Consider the following 20844-nt stretch of genomic DNA (forward strand, 5'->3'; position numbering starts at 1 on the left):
GCGGTACTAGGTTGTCGGAAGTGGGGACCAACAAAACATACACCTCTTTTTTGTTATAAAAAGAATAAAATAAATATTTTGAAGGAATAAAAAAATAAAACGTACTTGACCAAAAAAAATAATAAAAAAAAAATAAAACGTACAATTCGGTGATCTTTTTCGAATAGAATTTTACCTCTGAAGCTCATATACTTCAAAATGGAACAATTATCCGATACTTTTCATATACATCTGAGATACGAGGGATAGGCGGTGGAAAACCGATATGTGCAGACTACCTGATGTTTCTATTATATTTGGTATATATGTAATTGACTAAGTAGTGATGTTTTCTATTTCGGATATATCATATATGTAATTGACTATTGTTGCTTTCTTTATTATCAATATTACTTACATTTATATTTCTATTGTTGCCGCCGTCTGTTTTGTGTCTCTTTATTTGTTTGAGAACAGTGTTATTATTGATTGTTGTGTGAAGGCAATTTCATTGTTGTGCCTTATTGTTTTTCTATGTTTGTTTGGTCTAGGTTTTGTGCCAATTTTTTTGCTTTTGAGTTTTACTCCATATTTTGTATTTTGAGTTTTAATATGTAGTTTACATTTAATTTTTTATTGACATATCTCAGCCGTATCGTATCTTGAATTTTAAAATTTTTCCGTATCGGTGTCGTATCGTATCATGTATCTGGGCTTCATAGAATTTTACAAACATTGCAGCAAAATAATAATGATGATGATGATGATGATAATAATAATAATAATAATAATAATAATGATACATTATTTTTAAAAAATAAACAATAATAAGACATAATTTCTATCTTGATCTTTCGATTTTTTTTGGCAAAAGGAAGATTACAATAAAAAAAAGGAAGAGATACGAAGAATGGGGATATTAGACCTGACCTAGGTACAACCCAAACAGGGATACATCGATAAAGAATAAACATAGTGGACCAACCCTAATCTATCCTAACAAAAGTTCACTAATCACAGGTGCAACCCAGCGAACCCGTGTACGAGCGCGAAACTAAGTTACAAAAAAATATGAAAGTAAACATCTGCCAAGAACAGTTAGAGTTTAGGTTCGGCGAATGGATCGACCGTCAACACAATATCAAAATCCAAGTGTCAACAGCTCCATGAACAAGGTGTCAAGCATACAAGCTCTTTCGAGCATAACAGAGTGCAGGCAGACAAGACGACTTGAAACCTGCAGATCTCAACAAATATGAAAATATCAGAGAGTCAAAAAAGTTAAGCCACCAACACAACAAGTTTTAAACATACGCGTAAGAACTCAGATCGAGGGATGGGTCCAATACGTTAGTAACCATACCCTTTCGGGTTAACAGAACCATACCCTTACGGGTTTTTGCAAACAACAGACCCTTTCGGGTTTTGAAATTGAACCGCATCAAAACGGCCACAAGTCTTCTTCCACCCAATCCCAAATCAAGACCATAAACAAACAAAAAAAAGTAAAGAGAAGATGCCGACGACTAAAAACCGACACCACACGAACACCATCCACCCAACAAATCGAGGCACAAACACGCAATACAAACCGGAACTTCAGCGACAACACTACCACCAACGACAGCAGCGACGCCAACTACCGATCAAACACTGTGAACACAAACAACACCATCCAGAGCTCGTACAAACCCATAACAGAACCGAACCGTCTCTACATCACTAGCAGCAAAGCAAGCGCAACATTATACTGTTGGCAGTTTCACAACAGTGTTCAAAAGAGACTGTGGCTAAAAACAACAACAAAAAGGCCCTAACCACAAACTAAAACCGTGAACCTGCAGAACACAAAAGCAACAGATCTAACAAACCCAATCAACAAATCTCACTAACAAAACCACCCGAAGCAAGAACAGTTGAAAGGCGACAAAACATGCTGAGGAAGGAAATGCAGGTCTACGACTGTAGAAGGGGAACAAAGGTGAAGCGGAGAAACGAATTCTCATCGCCTCACCGGCGTTGAAAAACTACATCGTGGAGGTGTGAGATTTGGATTTAGAAGAGGAAGTAGTTTATCCTTCAATTTAATTTTCATTATATTGCAAAATTGTACTTTTTTATTTTAAAATTTAACAATTTTAATCCCTCCGTCAAATATTTGATCTAAAATACGATGATATAGTAAAATGTTTTAATGAAATTTCTAAAAGGTTTTTCTTACAATTTCATCGATATTTATCTTTCTCTATCATCAAATCATATACCACGTCATTTAAAACATATCACATCATTAATTTTTTAGTTTAAAAATATGATGGAATAATTAAAACTATTATATTTTAAAAAAGGGTGACTAAAATTGCAATTTAGCATCATAATAATATTTTTTTTAGAAAATAATAATGCTTATAGGTAAATTAAGAGTATAATGAAATAAAAGAGAATAGAAGACATTCTAGCTATGTTGACGCACCTTATAAAACTTTAATTCTTCGCCAAATACTCATATGATAATTTGTATGATTATATAAAGCAACTTTAAAGTTAACTACCAATTAACTTTTTTGGATAAAAATTACTCTTAGTAATTCATTTGTTTTCAAATTTAAATTTTAAATTCATACCAAAATTATAGAAAATTTAAAACTAACTATTTTCTAGTTGAATGGTTTTTTTACTACAAATTTGCTCTTCAAAATTTAATCTTATTTTCAAACTTACAAACACATAAATGAATTAAATTAATGAAAATATTTCACAACAAAATGTATATAATATAATATACATATACAAAGTACAAAAGAAACGTGCGATACAAGAGCACATTGATGTCCGTCTTTTCTTTAATTATGATTGAAATATAAAATAAAATAAAAATCAAACGGAAAATTTTGGGTGGCTGGTGGAGGTGATGAAAGAGAGAGAAACAAGACACAGAAAAAGAAAGCGAAAATAGTGAATCAAACCAACTGGAAAATTTTTGGAAAGAGAGAGAGAGACACAGAAAAAACCATAGAGAAAAAGAATAAACATCCTCATTTTGAAGCAGATGGTCGAAGAGAGGATCCTCTAAGATCATCCTTAAAAAGGCAGCAATATTAGAGAAAGAAACAAACAAACACTCATAAAAAATATTTATTATAAAAATCACAAAGATTTAATTAAATTTTGTTTATATTCAACTTTTGCTGCCTTTTTTTTTTGTCCTTGTTCCAAGTTGTCACCACCTTGCATCCACCCCATTACACCACCATTGAATTAAGTTCCTTGCCTTATACATTCTTCATTTTTGCACCCTTTTTCCCTTTCTACGCGGTAAGTAATTAATTCCTATATCAATGCATTTTTCTTTTTTCCCCTATATATATCGATGCTCATCTTGATCTAATTCATATTCATATTCATATACATTTTGTTAATTTATGTTTTTGTGATAATTTTCAGGTACAAATATTTCTTGAGGATAATTGAGAGAAAGATATATTGATTAGAGGCTACATTGTTATGTCTTTGTTAAATATATTGTAACAAAGAGATAACATTGTAAAAATGAGGGATCCTGATATGATCATTGGACCTCAGCAGCTTTAATTTCTATTGTAATAATATAAGCTTTTTTTTTCCTAGTTAGTAACTTTCTTCAGCTTCATCCAAGGATTTTTGCATTAAGGTGGCATTGGCTACACAAGAAATGGGAATGAGATGTAACACATTTGGATTTTGGTTTAGAGTTTATATTTGCTTCATTTCTGTTTGGGGAATCCGTGAGTGTTGGTCGCTTAACGATGAAGGTAACTTTTATCACATGGTTCTAAGTATTTTCCTATCATATTAGTGTATAATGGAAACATCACTATAACTTAGGGTTTTTGTTTTTTTTTACTTTGTGCAGGATTGGCTTTGTTGGAGTTTCATGCAAGAATAACATGTGATCCGTATGTTGCTTTGGAAAATTGGAATCCAAATGATTGTGACCCTTGCAACTGGTTTGGAGTCCATTGCGTCGATGGTAAAGTGCAGATGCTGTAAGTTCTTTTGGTAATTCTTTTCCTTTCTTATAATTATTGCACTAAAATGTTTCTCCTAGTACTTTACTAAATTGCGGTTGCGGTCATAGTTGTAGTTACACTCCGAACTTTGATGTCGTCGCAGAGACATCTAAAATCTTTATATTGCGACCACAATTATAGTGCTGAATAATATGACTTGTGTTCTTGTAGGGACCTAAATGGGCTATCCTTGGAAGGGACATTGGCTCCTGAGCTTGGGAAACTTGGTCACTTAAAATCTCTGTAAGGAATCTAATATTGATGTTCTTCTTTCATTTTTGTTTGCAGAAAGTAATCCACATAAACACAAAAAATACTTGTAACTTTCCCCCATGAGTTAGAATATGCATTTTTCTCACAGAAGGAAATCATCTTTCAATGCAGGATTCTGTTATATATAGTTCTATTAGATACCATAAATTTATTTTTGTGTGCATGGATCTTGTCACATTGACTACTACCATTTATGTCAATAAATAAACTGAGTTAATAAAAAATATTAATAAGGGTTACTTGTTTTAATTCCCTATATTTTACTATCTTTTTTATTTGAAATTTGGTTTCTTTGAGACAGTGTGTTATGCAGTAATAACTTTTCTGGTGACATTCCTAAAGAACTTGGAGATCTAGCTGAATTAGAGTTATTGGATTTAAGGGATACTAATTTGTCAGGAAGCATCCCTGAAGAGCTTAGTAGAAGGTTATCACTAAAACACTTGTAAGTTTCTTAGCTCAATATTTACATGTTCTTTATGTGTATTAATTCTTGAATGATATTTTATTTTATTTTCTCCTAGGTTGCTTTGTTACAACAAAATAGAAGACAATGACTCTCAAGATCAAGGAAATTTCAGACTTCTCTTTAAATCACAACTTGATGATGATTGTTCATCAACTCTGACCACATTATTTGCCTGCATCAATAGAAAGTTTGGTCACTGGTAAGCAAACCTTCATTTTTTTCCCTCTTCCCTCAGCAAGTAACCTTGGAAATTTCATTGCATGTTTAAGTCACCAAGAGACAATAAATAATCTTGCTGTGACAGTTTCATCATTTGTTGCATTTTTCTCTTGTTAAGAAAGTATGCATATGACTAGTTTGTAATCTCTGGTGTTTTATGATGGATGGCATGTGCAGTGTGTGGCATAGTAACATCAAGCAATGGAACAAACCAGATTCATTGATTATTCCAATTAAAGTAGCACTTCTGAAATGCCTCAATGCCTTTTCACTGCCAGTGTGTGTGGATAATTAATTTTTGGCATATTCTTAATCTTAATGTGCACACAAATTTATACGTTCTCCTTTCGTCATGCTCATTTTGTACTAAATTTTTTGGTTCTCTTTTTGTAGGTTCAAGCAAGGCCCTGAAGAGAAATGTTTCGAGCTTCAGCCTCGTGAGTCACGAGATCCTTCACTAAATTATGACTTGTTGATAAATTAAAATATTTTCTTCTAATGTCTAGCATCATGTAGGTTCTAATGAGGCAGAGATTGAGATGAACATGCCAAATCTAATCAATTATGCGCGTCGTAAGTTACTCGATCAATCGAATAACCTTCCAGCCGCACCTTATAGTGGTGGACCTAATGCAGGTTTCAGTAACCTTCCAATTAGCATTAGTAGTGGATCTTTTCCAGCTGTTCCAGATGCGAATAAGAAACAAAATCAGTCACATGCACCGTTGCCTTCTCCCTCGGATCCTTCACATGATGGAAAGCAAGCAAGTCAAGACCACCCCAAAACTTTTGGAAATTTTTGGAAGTATATAGTTATTATCATAGCTGTGGTTGTGTTGGTCAGTGTGATCATAGTTCTTCTTTGCTTTTGGAAAAAACCAGCAGCTAAAATAATTAAACCTTGGAATACAGGAATAAGTGGACAGTTGCAAAAAGCTTTTATAACAGGTACTAGTTCAAATCTGTGAATACTACAAACTAGACCTTAGTCAATGAATTAATTTTATCATTATTGTGTTGACAACAATGTATTTTTTTCTATGTTATGAAATGTAGGGGTTCCTAAGTTGAATAGAGCAGAACTAGAGACAGCTTGTGAGGATTTCAGCAATATTGTTACCAATGTTGAAGCATGCACTATATACAAAGGAACACTGTCTAGTGGAGTCGAGATTGCAGTTGTTTCTGGTCTGATTACTTCTAGACAGGAATGGACTAAGACCATGGAATTGAACTACAGGAGAAAGGTTTTCCTATTGTCCTCTTAAATTCAATAGAAAGAAGATGATTGCATTTAACAATCCCAAATTTCTCTTTTGCTAATTTAGTTTCTTGTATGCTACAGATTGCGTCATTGTCCCGCATTAACCATAAGAACTTTGTCAATCTAATTGGATACTGTGAGGAAGAAGAACCATTCACAAGGATGTTTATATTTGAATATGCACCAAATGGAAGCCTATCTGAGCACCTACATGGTAATGCTTTTTGTTTTAGTTCTTACATTGCTCAGAACATGTTTTAAATTGCAGTTACAGTCACGTTGCGGACTTTTATATTGCAGTCGCAGTTGCAATTGCAGACCGCAATCTAAATAAAATTATATCTTGTAATTTAAAGGCTAAGTTCTGAATATTTTGTTTCTTAATTTTTCAGTTAAAGAAGTCGAACGTCTTAATTGGAGTGAAAGGATAAGGATTATAATGGGAACTGCCTATTGTCTTCAATACATGCACCATGAATTAAATCCACCAGTAGCTCATACCAAAGTTTCTTCAACTATGGTCACGTTGACAGATGATTATGCTGCAAAGGTACATATATATTTCTTTTCAATCCTATAATTTTCTTTCATTATATTATATGCAAATCACCAAACCATTGATGTTTCAGCTTGCGGAGGTCACATTTAGAAGTATCGTAGAACCAGCTAAATCAAGTATTAGAGGCGATTCAAAGAAATATGAGATGCTCCGCACTGGTCTTGACCAAAATGTCTATGATTTTGGAATATTGTTGCTAGAAATCATATCTGGTAAATTGCCTCAATCTGAAGAACAAGGAAATCTTGTGCACTGGGTAAGTATCCTTTTGAAAAAACATTTTTCAAAAGGATTTACTCTTAATCATCGACGCTGTTAAATAACCGAACACAACAAATAATAAATCGTAACTAATGTAGATTTTCATTAACTTGCTAGGCTGCTGAATTCTTACATGACAAGAGAAGCATAGGCTACATGATTGATCCAAGTCTGCAATCATTCAAGGACAATGAACTTGATGTAATTTGTGAAGTGATTCAAGGGTGTATCCAACCTGATCCAAAGTTGAGACCTACAATGAGAGACATAACTTCCAGATTAAGGGAAGTGCTTGGTGTGACACCTGAGCAAGCTGTTCCAAGACTTTCACCACTATGGTGGGCTGAACTTGAGATATTATCAGTGGAGGCTACTTAAGTCAGTTTTATCTCACTTTGTTTTAAATCAACATTCAACAAGACTCTCTCTATCCTCTGCAAAGATATAACTAGAGTGGTATATTGATTGATTGATGTTTGCTAACAAAGCATTTCTTCAATCTCAATAGTGTTCTGTTGTAAAAGTCTTCATCATTAATACCTTAATTAGCTATTTATGTCTAAATGAAAAGTGTGTTATGTTGTACTGTTTAGGGGGATCCTTAATGTAAATTGTATTTTAGTTGATGAAGTTTGGGATGTAAAAATTATGACATGGTGTGACATCCAATCAATATAGGTAATCTGTTGAATTATTAATGCTAAATGCTAATATTTCTTCAGAAATACCAAGTTACTAGCCAAAAATAATCTCACAAATTTTTTTTTTGAGCAAAAATAATCTCACAATTGAAAACTATGCTTAAAAGGAAGAGAAAATAATAATTGAAGGGTGAAAGAGTAGATATAAGTTTTCTCAACTGCTTGCTTAATATTTTATTTAAGGAAGTTATATCAAACATTTATTCATATGTTAAATTAGAAGGCATGTATTCTGCTACTGAGGATGTAGAGTAAGATCAAGACAATAAAATTATTTTTGAGCAGGATGAATAAATAACTAAACTAAGGAAAGGTTCATACATTTTTTCAAATAACATTTTTATGCTATATTCTATTTTTTTCTCGACAATTGTCCATAAAGTTTAACTCAACTGATAATACCGAAATTGTTAAGTTGGACATTTTATATGGTTAACTGAGTTCAAACTCAAAATCTCCCTTTTATGTGTGCAAGTTTTTAAGTAGTGTTTGCCCTTTCATCTACCGACTAAAAAATGTTTATCAAGATACTTAGCACATGTTTGTATTCGCGTTTAGATGGCCCCAAACGTACGTCCAATGTAAAGCTACAAATTGTAGCTTCCATGTTTTTACAACAAGATATACATTGGGAAGTGTTGAAATTGCCTTAGTATTTTTCAGTTACATTATTAATAAGTTTTTTAAGAGTCATTAGTGTATTGTTTTTCAGTTATGATTTGTTTTCAAGACAATAATTTTAGGGAGTTTATCTTCTATTTTTCAGTTATATTTTAGCTCTACATATAGAGCAATGTAGTGATTGTAACCGTGAGCCATATGTTATAATTTATAAACATTGCCTTTTGCCTTCCAATACATCAGCTTCATATTATTCTTACATATTCCTTTTATAAAACTACAAATTGGTAGCAGAGCTTATTTTCTTAAGGGATCTGTGAGTGCATACAAACCAAACCCAATATGGAAACTAAAAGAAACTTCTCCCTTGCTCCACCCATTTTTTGATGGTGAAAACTATCATGCTTGGGCTATTAAGATGTCAACATATCTTGAAGCCTTAGACCTTTGGGAAGCTGTAGAAGAAGAATATGAAGTGGAGCCATTGCCGGAAAATCCAACGGTGGCTCAAATAAAGATTCACAAAGGAAAGAAGACAAGGAAGGCCAAAGCTAAAGCATGTCTATTCCATGCGGTGTCAAGCACAATATTTACAAGAATCATGAACTTGAAATCGGCAAAAGACATTTAGGATTACATCAAAAAAGAATACGAAGGAAATGAAAGAACAAAAAACATGCAGATACTCAACATGATACTGGAGTTCGAGATGCTAAAAATGAAGGAGGCATAAACCATAAAAGAGTACGCAGATAAGTTGCTGGGTGTTGTTAACAAGGTGAGATTACTTGGTAATGATTTTTCTGATGAAAGAATTGTGCAAAAATTTTTGGTTTCTGTGCCTGAGAGATATGAATCAAAAATTTCTTCATTAGAAGAAACAAAAGATTTGTCAAGCATTTCCTTGGTAGAATTGGTGAATGCATTGCAGGCACAAGAACAAAGGCGAATGATGAGAGGAGAAGCGTCCATATAAGGTGCTTTGTATGTGAAAGCAAAAAGTCCAGGAGGAGGCAGCAACAACAGGTAAAATGATGATATTTTTCAACCATGTGCACATTGTAAAAAGACAAACCATCCTCAAATAAGATCTTGGTGGAGGTCTGATGTCAAGTGCAGAAAATGTGGCAACATGGGACATGTAGAGAGAGTATGCAGGTCAAAATCAGATGAGGCAAAGATATCCATGGAGCAACAAGAAGAAGAACTACTTTTTGTTGCAAAATGCTATGCTACAAGCAATAGTTCATGTGACTTGTGGGTAATTGACAGCGGCTGCACAAATCATATGACCAATGATCATAAGCTCTTTAAAGAGCTTGAGAAAACCGTTGTTTCCAAAGTAAAAATTGGAAATGGTGATTTCATCTCAGTCAAGGGAAAAGGGATGGTTGCTATTGAAAGTTTATCCGGTATGAAATATATTTCTGATGTTTTATTTGTGCCTAACATTGATCAAAATTTGCTTAGTGTCCCACAACTTGTTGAAAAGGGTTTCAAAGTCATATTTGAAGACAATGTGTGCTTGATCAAAGATGTTAAAGGCGAAGATGTATTTAAGCTTAAAATGAGAGCTAAAAGTTATGCTCTAAATCAGCCAATAAAGAAGTCGTTGCCGGAAACTTATGAGTATTCTAATGATGACATAACTGATGATGACATAGAAGATGTTCCAATTAGAAGAAGCAATGAGATCTTGGTGAACAAAAGCAATGAGTTCAAAGTTGATGATCAAGGGGTTGATGTGTTAACAAAGGCTTTACCAAAAGCAAGATTTGAAATATTAAAAGACAAGCCGGGACTTTGCAGCAACTAAGGCAAGGAGGAGATTTGTTGAAATTGCTTTGGTATTTTTCAGTTACATTATTAATAAGTTTTTTAAGAGTCATTAGTGTGTTGTTTTTCAGTTATGATTTGTTTTCAAGACAATAATTTTAGGGATTTTATCTTCTATTTTTCAGTTATATTTTAGCTCTACATATAGAGCAATGTAGTGATTGTAACCGTGAGCCATATGTTATAATTTATAAACATTGCCTTTTGCCTTCCAATACATCATCTTCATATTATTCTTACATATTCCTTTTATAAAACTACAGGAAGCAAGAATTTTAGCACCACCGATGTTTCAAGCATCCACTTAATATATGTTTGGTATCACGATGAATATATTAAAATCATAGCAATCCAGAAAAACTATACTTTAAAACTTTTGAAAAATCACATAAAATCACGGTGATTCATATTGATTCTGGCATGCCACCATAATTACCAAATATAGACTTAATTAGAGACTTAATGGCTTCACATGCCACATCAATTTCTTGGGAAATCGTTTTAGACGTCAGCTTGTGACTCTTACAAGTGCAAGCATGACAGCAACATATCTTACTCTTGAATATGAGTTAACACCTCTTTTTTTGAAATGGATATTTGTCTCATAATATAAATCTTGCGTGTAAGATGAAATCATCCATTACGTACCCTTCTCTTGTGTCACGTTTTCTCACTGTTTATGTTTGCATGTGCACCGTGTCCCCTAAAACATAAACCATCTTTACTTTTACACACAATTGTGACTATATACACTCTCATGTCACTCCAAAATAGATTGATGATGTAATGTTGAACCGACACTCTTGCTTCTCCTTCTCCAACACTTCACAAACTTCCTAAGAGGACATAGATTTTGTTGACTTTCTCCTTTTGCTATCATAATACTTGAAAATTCAATTTAATCACATTAAAAATCTCTTAGTCATGTGTCTTTGAATGCTTAATTCATACTAAAAAAATTCAATTTCATCACATTACAAAATTTATTGACTTCCATAACTTCATTTCTTGTTTACATAAGGAAATCATATCATATACAATTAATTTTTTTTCTTCATTTCATTGCATTAATTGAAGAGCTTGAAAAGCCAACACAACAAGAATACTACCACTTCATCATAAACTAAACAATTTTTCATTTGGATACTAGTTGATGAAGGAGTATACTTAACAACTTGATTAATTAAGCCTAAATTAAAGATGTACAATAATACTCACTACTAAAATTTCTTCATTCAATAGTGATCATCTTCATCCCAAGTTGCCTCAACCTTAACTGCATACCAATATGTGCAGCCAAAAAATCAACACACTGAATTGGACTAAGAATATCCAAAACTCCTTTAAGTGACTTAAGTCTAGCACAATCAGAAGTTTTCATAACCTTTTCCAAACCAGCAAAAACTCCATTCAAAGCCACACCAACCATTCCATCAACTCTTCCATCATCTTTCTTTGCTCTGCATGATAATTTCGCCAACTCCACCATCTTCAAATCAGCCATAGCCACTTGTTGTCTCTCCATTTCCCTCTCCACTTTCTCTTCCTCCATCCTTATTCTCACTCTTAGTTCTCCTAGTATCTTCTTCCTTTGCTCCTCTGTCATGTTAAACTCAGCTTTTGGATCCTCAAGAATGTGAAAGACTGTGGAGGGCTTCCAACCAGTCACCCAAAGGTGAGCATTTTCCAAAGGTGTAAGCCATGTTGGTGTAAAAAACACCAAAACATCTTCATGTGCTGCACCCCATTTTACAGTGTAGTATTCTTTCACATGAGTAGTGACTTTTGAAACCAGTGTGTGTAGTTCTTGTTCATTCATCACTACCTCAGTTTTTCTCCTTAATACTTCAAGAAGTTGACGTTGAATCTCTTCCAGCTTCACAACCCATTTCTCGTAGAATTCAGAGAACCTCTCCACAACAAGGTTCTTCATGTTTTGAAAAAGAAACTATACTCTATGTTTGTGTTTTGGTGTATGTTGGAAATGTGGGTTTTTATGGTGTGTTAGAAGTTAGAAGGAGGTGTAAAAAGAACAGATGGAAAGAGGAGAAAAAGACACGAAAGTAAAAGAGTGTAGTGAGCAATACATTTGCATGGATTACACACAAACAAGTGGGATTGACGCATTGCAAGAAGGGAGAGGGACATATATATACGTGAGCGTATCGTATTTTAGCATTATGCAGCTTTATGGTATGGGCCTTTGACTATAGTGAAAGGGCATATGGTTAAGAGGGTAGAAGAGTAAATTGACAAGTCACCTGAACCCTTGTTTTTGTGTGGTGTTGGGAAGAGACCAACAAACGTGTCATTGTGTGAGGTTGTTAGGACTCCACGTGGAGTGTGATTAGGCAGAGTGAGTGGGTCATTGCAAGCAGATGCATGGCCCGCATCCACCTCCTTGAGGCAAAAACACAAATTTTATGTTGCATAACATAACATTTATAGAATATACCATGGAATCTTTTTTCGTTTCCTTACAATAATCACTTCAAAACTCACATAAGTGAAAATTTCATGTTCAACCCGGGTCGCAACATTCAACTTACTGATTTTGGTATTTGTTGGTTGATTTACGACTTGTGGACTATACCATGAAAATCTCTAAGATACTTAAATTTAGCACTTGAGTTAAATCAATGTATAGAGAAATGTTAACGAATATAAATTGAGATACTTTTTTGGAAAATGCTATTTATCTAAAAAAATAGCATCAAGAATTTTTCAAGACACATGTGGAATTTTGGAAAATGCTATTTATCTAGAAAAATTGAGATACTTTTTTTATTGGAATATCATATATTGTGGGACATGGGGTAATCTATAGTGAGCTTTTATTTAAAATTGTGTATTCTATACATCGAAAATTAAAATATTAAGTAGTGTCTGAAGTACTCCATCTTTTTCTTTATAAGTGTTACTTTTGTAAAGTTCAATGCAACAAAAACTATTATTTTAGGGGTACTTCTACGGTACACCTCACAAATTGAGGTGTTTCGGTACTCTTGCTCCATAAATTTATAAATTAACGATCATTTTATGAAATAAAAAGATATTTGTCAATATTTATATTTTAGAAAACATCATTTCATAAGAAAACACATCATTTCATTGGTTATAAGAATCATATTAAATTTTTAACATAAGAAAACACATCATTTCATTGGTTATAAGAATCATATTAAATTTTTAACATTTTCTCATAAAAAATAACAAATATTCTTTATTTTTTTTGACAAAAACAAATATTCTTTATTATGAATAATAAAAATTCAAAAAAAATAAATTTTATTTCGTCGAAGCTTTTGGTAAATAAGATTTAATTATTATAATTGTCTATGATAGAAAAGAATTCTTTTTCTTAAAAAAAAAACAACTCATTTAATTATTAATTTAACGATTTGGTGTATCGGTACACTCAAATTTTTAGGTGTACCATAAAATTTGCCTTATTTTAGTGGTAAACTATATAGTGTAAAGAGATAAATAAGTATAATGAATTGATAAATAGTTTTTTTTTTTAGGAATGAATTGATAAATAATTAAGAGTATTATAAAATGAAGTTAAATAATTTGATAAAAAGTAACAAAATTTAGTTGTTGTCTTGATATGTTAAAATAAACTTAAAACGAAAACAGAAAGGGAATAGAGAAAGTATCGGTAATTTAATATGTCAAATGTATTTAGTTCAAATCTTATATCAAATACAATGATTTTTTGGATTTTTTGCTTAAATTTGATTGGTTTAATTACAATTTTATCCCCCATACTTTAGATGTTGTCTTTATATGTTAAAATAATCTTAAAACAAAAACTGAAAGGGAATAGAGAAAGTATAAGTAGTCCAGTGAGCATAACTCAGTTGGTAGAACAATGCATTATTATATGCAGGGGCCGGGGTTCGAACCCCGAACACCCCACTTATTCACCTTATAAGGTGCCACTAAGCTACCTGACAAAAAAAAAGAGAAAGTATAAGTAATTATTCTTAGATCAAATACAATTGATTTTTGTGGATTTTTTCCCTTAGATTTGATTGATTTAATTACAACTTTATCCCCCCATACTTTAGATGTTGTCTTTATATGTTAACATAATCTTAAAACGAAAACCGAAAGGGGATAGAGAAAGTATAAGTAATTTAAAAAGTCAAATGTATATAACTCAAATCTTAGATCAAATACAATTGATTTTTTTTTTGGAATTTTTGCTTAGATTTGATTGGTTTAATTATAATTTTAGCCCCTATATTCTAGATCTTACCTTTATATGTTAACATAATCTTCTTTCAAAAAAAAAATGTTAACATAATCTTAAAACGAAAACTCAAAGGGAATGGATAAAGTATAAGTAATTTAAAGAGTCAAATGTATATAACTTAAATCTTTTTTTGTTTTTTGATGACATATAGCTTAAATCTTAGATCAAATACAATTGATTTTTTTGAATTTTTTTCTTAGATTTGATTGGTTTAATTATAATTTTAGCTCCCATATTCTAGATCTTACCTTTATATGTTAACATAATCTTAAAAAGAAAACTCAAAGGGAATGGATAAAGTATAAGTAATTTAAAAAGTCAAATGTATATAGCTTAAATCTTGGATCAAATACAATTGATTTTTTGGATTTTTTTGCTTAGATTTGATTGGTTTAATTACAATTTTAGTCCCCGTATTTTTATCCTCTCACAAAATTAGCACCCTTATTTTGAAATTCACTAGTTTTGGTCTCGCATTCAAATTTCTGAACTAAAAAAATGGTAATTTACATATTTTAATTGATGTAACATACGATTTGATGATGTAAAGTCATCTAGATGGATAAATTATTTATACGCCATTAAATAAATTAAAGAAATGAATAATTTCTAAGTTCAATTTACAAAATTTAGGGAGTTTTCTTACAAATTCATGGGTGGTGACCATTCGATATCTAAAACATGTCAAATCATCACTTTTTAGTTAAAAAATACTCCGTGAGAAAGACAACATTGATGAATTTTAAAATAGGGAGGCCAATCCCATTAGCATGTGAAAAAGAGGGATTAAAACGATAATTAAAGCTATTTCATTTTAGAGTAGGAAATTTCATTAAATAAATCCACAACATCTTGATAGTTTAGACCAAATTAATAAATTTTATACACTTTAGAGACTACTCATTTATTTATTTATTGGAAGGTAGGGGCTACTTATTATATTTTTATAATTTAGAGACTGGATTAGAGAGAAGATAATAATTAGTGACTAAATTGATGATTTATTCAATATTTAAATTATGGTGCTTTTAATAATTAGTGATTAACCTACTTTTGTGCTTTCAAAGAGTACATTTAATTTTCGGAAATGCCTTTTACCACGAACAATTTCACAACGAAAAATAAGAATAATACTAGTCTTGTCGTTTTTTACGCCAAAAACGCCTTTGATGTTTTTTTTTTTAATATTATATTGATGTTTATTGTAGTTAAATTGTGAAGGTTTCGTGAATCCTGTGAATTCCACTTCATGTTAAGTAGCACCGCTCTTTAATTTTACCTTGGTATATTCTGTTTTTCCTGAACTGCAAAAGCATCTAATTCCATACCATAAACACAATAATAGCAAATCCCTCTATTTATTTGCTTAACATAGGTGCAGTTAAAAGAACCACCAAAAAAAGTCTGGGGTTTCACCACCAAAAAAATAAGGTGCAGTTAAAAATTTGATCACACAAATTAACAGTCACAATGAACATTCCTATGTTTATAAATTTTCATTTTCACTATTTTTATACATTACAACTACTTTGTATCTTGATTTGGATTTCTGTTACCTTAAATATCTCTCTCAATGTATTAACCATAAGACTTTATCATTCTTCACCAAGAGGAGTGCCCCTCTGGTCTCAACCCTTTCAAAGGTCATTGTGGTCCCTCCAGCTTCCCAAGCTTCCATGTTTTCCATGCTCCTTTCTTCAAGTTTCATCACCCCATTAAACAAATGGAAAGCATAAAAACAAGATAATAGGTATTAAAGTTAAGATAATAGGTATTAAAAATGGAGAACAAAGCAACAATTCTAATGCATAAGTATGAGGTAGGACGCATGCTTGGCCAAGGAACTTTTGCCAAAGTTTACCATGCAAGGAACTTAAAGACAGGACAAAATGTTGCCATCAAAGTGTTCGACAAAGCGATGATCATGAGAGTCGGTTTGAAGGAGCAAATCAAGCGTGAAATCTCGGTGATGCGTCTTGTTCGACACCCTAACATTGTCGAATTCTACGAGGTCATGGCAAGCAAAACAAAGATATATTTTGCAATGGAACAAGTGAAAGGTGGTGAGCTTTTCCATAAAGTGTCTCGAGGGAAGCTGAGGGAAGATATGGCTAGGAAATATTTCCAGCAACTTATTGCAGCTGTTGATCATTGTCATAGAAGAGGGATTTATCATCGCGACCTTAAACCGGAAAATCTTCTCCTCGACGAAAATGGTGACCTTAAAGTTGCTGATTTTGGTCTTAGTGCATTGTTGGAATCAAAAAAGAAAGATGATCTTCTTCATACAACATGTGGTACTCCAGCTTATGTAGCACCTGAGATTATCAAGAAGAAAGGCTATGATGGAGCCAAGGCAGATATTTGGTCTTGTGGTGTTATTCTCTTTGTTCTATTGGCAGGTTTTCTTCCTTTCAATGATAGAAATTTAATGGAGATGTATAAGAAGATTGCAAATGCTGATTTCAAGTTTCCACAATGGTTTCATTCTGATGTGAAAAGGCTTCTTTATAGAATCCTTGATCCTGATCCAAGAACAAGAATTACTATTAACAAGATTATGCAAAATAGTTGGTTTAGAAAAGGGTATAAACAGATTGAAGGACCACATTTATCGCCTACACACGGCGATATCTCAGATGTTCATAATGCATTTGATGATTTGTCACCACTATCAAGTCCAATGTCTGTTAAAGATGAACAATGTCCTATGAAACTATATTGTTTCAATGCATTTGATATCATATCACTCTCTTCGGGACTTGATCTTTCGGGTTTGTTTGAAAAAGATACGAGTGAAGGACAACATGCAAGATTTGCTACAAAAAGACCACCTTCAACAATTGTGTCAAAACTTGAAGAGACAGCACAATCAGTTGGTAGATTTAAGGTGATGAAGCAAAATGGGATTGTTAGAGTGGAGGGATTTGAGACAGGGATAAATGAACAACTCACAATTGATACAGAAATTTTTGAAGTTACATCTTCATTTTATATTGTTGAGGTGAACAAAATTTCTGGAGACACATTGGAATATAGGAAATTCTGGAACCAATACTTAAAGCCTTCTCTAAGTGAAATTGTTTGGGATTCGCAAGGATATGAACAATACTAATAAAAAAGAGCAGTCTAGTGCACTAAAGTTCCCGCATACGCAAGGTCCAGGAGGATATGATCATTACATATAGTAGCTTCAAAAAAGTATTTATAGGATTTTTTTTTTCTTGGATAGAAGAAAGTGCTCTATTTGGGAGCTTAAATCCTTGGCAAAATCCAAAGGTAAATGTTTCCTATGGAATTGTCACCGAAATTCCCAGGAAAATCCATAGGCAATTAGCAAATTTCTAATAGTGTTAACATACTTAGTGAAACACTCTAAACCAACTTGTATTACGTAATTGTTGAGAGTCAAATACAATGTTGAATGAATTTGAATCTCACAATGAAGATGTATGAGCACATATATGCATCAAATATTAAATTAATTTAATTGTCACTCTCAAAAGCTAGCTCATAAGATGCATATAAATGTACATATTGCATGACTTAAAAACTTCAATAATGTGTTACTCAAATACAACCTTAAACACGAACAAGACAAGACAATAAATGAAATATCTTACATTTTTTATAAGATCATCTCATATACAAGTTCTTATGTCAGCTCTAATGTTTAAGTACAAGATTTTGTTCTTACACATTACACTGTCACGCTGACACCACTAGAAGTATTTGACCTGGAGGGCGTGTATAAAAACTGTTCTTCTAACAGATCCCTTTTACTTTTATTCAACCAAAAAAAAGTAGTTCCCTTTTACTTGACAATCCAAACGTTTCCAATTTATTTTCTGATTCTATTCGGTGCATTATGTGCTTCTAGTTGGTGATAGTCATATTCAAGAAATTTCATGAAAGAAAAATTAACAAGGAAACTAGATTAATGGAAATTGACATGAAGGTATTTGGAAGAAGAAAAAAAAGGAGTTGTTAATAGAAACCCCTTAACAATTCTAGAACTAAGCAAACAAATGACGAATGGGACAAGATAATTGTTCTTTAAGCTGTCAAATTTGTTCTCCTGCATCCCAACAACAGTTAATTGCCGTTTGCTATCCAAAAAAAATTATTTGCGAACGGCAGTTAACTACTGCCGGAGGAGGGTTTTAAGACGCGAGAGAGCAATTTTAGCAGCTTGAAGAGCAATTATCATGGGACAATGGGTTTACAAACTATAAAAGTGGCCCATTTTTCATCTCAAATAACACCAATACCATATCTTGAATATTTTGCTTCACGATCAAAGACCTAAGAAATTTAATGTTTTTATTGGATGAAGGGAGAGAGAGAGAGAGATATATATCGTATACATATTTGCACCCATACAACATATCCAGACTTAAAGATATTAAATCTAATTAAATAATAAAATATTTCAATTTAACATATTGCCATAGGCCTGGGAAACTTTTTTTTGCGGGGGGGTGGGGGGCTTGTTTTTTTTATTATATTTATATTTACTGTTGGTATATTTTGTTTGAGCAATGATGTTTGAACAACACAATTTTTATGACAATTTTTTCTCTCACACTCACATCTTGTTCTCAATTTCTCTCTCTATTGCTTTGGTTTTTGTGTCAAGCCTACGTTTCTTTGTATATTTTGGTTGTTCCACGAGTTGTCTCTTAAAATAGTTGTTCAAATGACATTGTACGGATTCATATAAAACTCTTCCATAATGAACACAATTATAGCCAATCCATCCATTTAGTTGCTTAACTTAGGTGCAGTTAAACATAACAACAGTCAACAATAATATCTGATCTCATAAATCCGCACATCAATGCATTCCCCATATTCATATCTTTGTTTTCACTATTTTTATACAGGGAAAGGATCCTCTCCAGTGAAGTCTCTCCAGTTTTTTCTCCAGTTTTAATCACAGCCATTAATAGTTATCTCTCTCTTCTTTTTAAACATTAAATACTCCCACTTAATTAATTTCCAATGGACAAGATTTCACTGCATGGTGCAGTCACTGGAGGGGATCCAAACCCCATTACATCCATTTTGGGTCCTGTTTTAGTTATGAGTTACCTTAAATATCTCTCTCAACGGATTAACGAATTAACCATATTTACCAAAGGCCTTAATTCTTCACCTAGAGGAATACCTAAGTGGCTAAGTCCAATGTCTGTTAAAGATGAAGAATGTTCTACGAAGCTATATCGTTCCATTAATGCATTTGAAATCATATCACTCTCTCCAGGAATTGATCTTTCTTGTTTGTTTGAGAAAGATATGAGTAAAAGACATCATGCACGATTTACCACAAAAAGACCACCTTCAACTGTTGTGTCAAAACTTGAAGAAATAGCACAAATAGATGGTAGATTTAAGGTTATGAAGCAAAATGGGATTGTTAGATTGGAAGAAATCGAGACAAGGATAGATGAACAACTCAGTATAGATATAGAAATTTTTGAAGTTACATCTTCATTCTATATTGTTGAGTTGAGAAAAATTGCTGGAGACATATTAGAATATAGGAAATTCTGGAACCAATACTTAAAGCCTTCTCTAAATTAAATTGTTTGGGTTTGACAAGGATATGAGCGGTAATAGTCATGGTTTTAAATTTCAGTCCACAGCCGCAATTGTTGCTACCGTATAATAGATTTTTGAAGTCACCACAACGACATTACAACCGTAAATTTGACCGTGTTGATTACCTTATTAGTTTGCAACGTAACTTCAACTGCAATTTAAAACTATGTCAACGGTAGCTTTGGATATATTTGTATGCTTCTTCTTTCTTATTTTCATGGATAGAAGATGTTCTTTGAGGTGTTCTTCCATTTAATTGTCTTACACATGTTGCAACCTTGCTCTCAATGCTCCATCTTTCATAAAGTTTTTCTTCATATATGAAGTTGAAAAAAATATTATGTATATATATAAATGTAGTTTCTGTTTCTCTCATATTCATTAAAGTGCCTCTTGATGGTGAGAAATTATATTAAACCGAGGCAAGTGGCACTAGAAAACTAACCTAGATTACATGCATTTGAAAAAAATGTATTTAAACACATTAATTGATCTCAACTATTAATTTGAGATTGAACGACTACATTGCATTTTAACAAAACCATCTATAAATAATCTCAGCCACTGTATCCGGTGTATTGTCTCCTTCTTGTTAGTGCTAGACATGTTTAGGAAATAAAATTAGATGAATGGAAATTGACCGGAGGTATTTGATTATTAGATGCATGCATTCATATTTTTATTTTCCACTTATAATAAAGATATATGCTAAATATAAAAGATACATATACATATTCTAATAAAGTCT

At 32.5% G+C, this 20844-nt stretch overlaps 3 protein-coding genes across 6 annotated transcripts; 2 read left to right on the top strand and 1 right to left on the bottom strand.

Moving 5' to 3' along the window:
• The first annotated feature begins 2921 nt into the window (after positions 1–2921).
• LOC146944117 (protein MALE DISCOVERER 2-like) lies at positions 2922–7778 on the top strand. 4 transcript variants are annotated; one of them, XM_085742503.1, is made up of 14 exons: positions 2922–3294; positions 3424–3770; positions 3872–4004; positions 4200–4271; positions 4603–4746; positions 4826–4969; positions 5167–5268; positions 5383–5426; positions 5506–5937; positions 6046–6236; positions 6335–6467; positions 6646–6803; positions 6883–7068; positions 7191–7778. In XM_085742503.1, exons 2-14 carry the CDS (start codon positions 3671–3673, stop codon positions 7449–7451), a joined length of 2100 nt encoding a protein of 699 aa, XP_085598629.1. In that variant the 5' UTR covers positions 2922–3294; positions 3424–3670; the 3' UTR covers positions 7452–7778. The 4 variants fall into 4 exon arrangements, with proteins under 4 accessions (XP_085598629.1, XP_085598630.1, XP_085598631.1 ...); XM_085742504.1 differs by lacking the exon at positions 2922–3294 and having other exon boundaries at positions 3519–3770; positions 4615–4746; XM_085742505.1 differs by lacking the exons at positions 2922–3294; positions 5167–5268 and having other exon boundaries at positions 3519–3770.
• Positions 7779–11266: 3488 nt separating this feature from the next.
• Positions 11267–12373, bottom strand: LOC146944118 (protein DOG1-like 4). Its single transcript, XM_085742507.1, has one exon. It carries the CDS (start codon positions 12162–12164, stop codon positions 11463–11465), a length of 702 nt encoding a protein of 233 aa, XP_085598633.1. The 5' UTR covers positions 12165–12373; the 3' UTR covers positions 11267–11462.
• A 3689-nt stretch (positions 12374–16062) lies between these two features.
• LOC146944119 (CBL-interacting protein kinase 5-like) lies at positions 16063–20384 on the top strand. The gene is made up of 3 exons (XM_085747913.1): positions 16063–17604; positions 18373–18450; positions 19491–20384. Exons 1-3 carry the CDS (start codon positions 16273–16275, stop codon positions 20076–20078), a joined length of 1998 nt encoding a protein of 665 aa, XP_085604039.1. The 5' UTR covers positions 16063–16272; the 3' UTR covers positions 20079–20384.
• The last annotated feature ends 460 nt before the right edge of the window (positions 20385–20844 follow it).

The sequence above is a fragment of the Medicago sativa genome, chromosome 2, assembly GCF_051527215.1.
Source record: "Medicago sativa cultivar Bolivia chromosome 2, Bolivia_mono, whole genome shotgun sequence".
Lineage (NCBI taxonomy): Eukaryota > Viridiplantae > Streptophyta > Magnoliopsida > Fabales > Fabaceae > Medicago > Medicago sativa.

Bases quoted from the DNA above. Each gene is read 5' to 3' on its own strand.
- LOC146944117 (XM_085742503.1), top strand. From the start codon at position 3,671: ATGGGAATGAGATGTAACACATTTGGATTTTGGTTTAGAGTTTATATT. The intron at 4,272-4,602 runs GTAAGGAATCTA...TCTTTGAGACAG, and splicing joins CTTGGTCACTTAAAATCTCT to TGTGTTATGCAGTAATAACT. The intron at 7,069-7,190 runs GTAAGTATCCTT...TTAACTTGCTAG, and splicing joins AAGGAAATCTTGTGCACTGG to GCTGCTGAATTCTTACATGA.
- LOC146944118 (XM_085742507.1), bottom strand. From the start codon at position 12,164: ATGAAGAACCTTGTTGTGGAGAGGTTCTCTGAATTCTACGAGAAATGG.
- LOC146944119 (XM_085747913.1), top strand. From the start codon at position 16,273: ATGGAGAACAAAGCAACAATTCTAATGCATAAGTATGAGGTAGGACGC. The intron at 17,605-18,372 runs TAATAAAAAAGA...ATGTGCTTCTAG, and splicing joins CGCAAGGATATGAACAATAC to TTGGTGATAGTCATATTCAA. The intron at 18,451-19,490 runs GTATTTGGAAGA...CCACTTAATTAA, and splicing joins TAATGGAAATTGACATGAAG to TTTCCAATGGACAAGATTTC.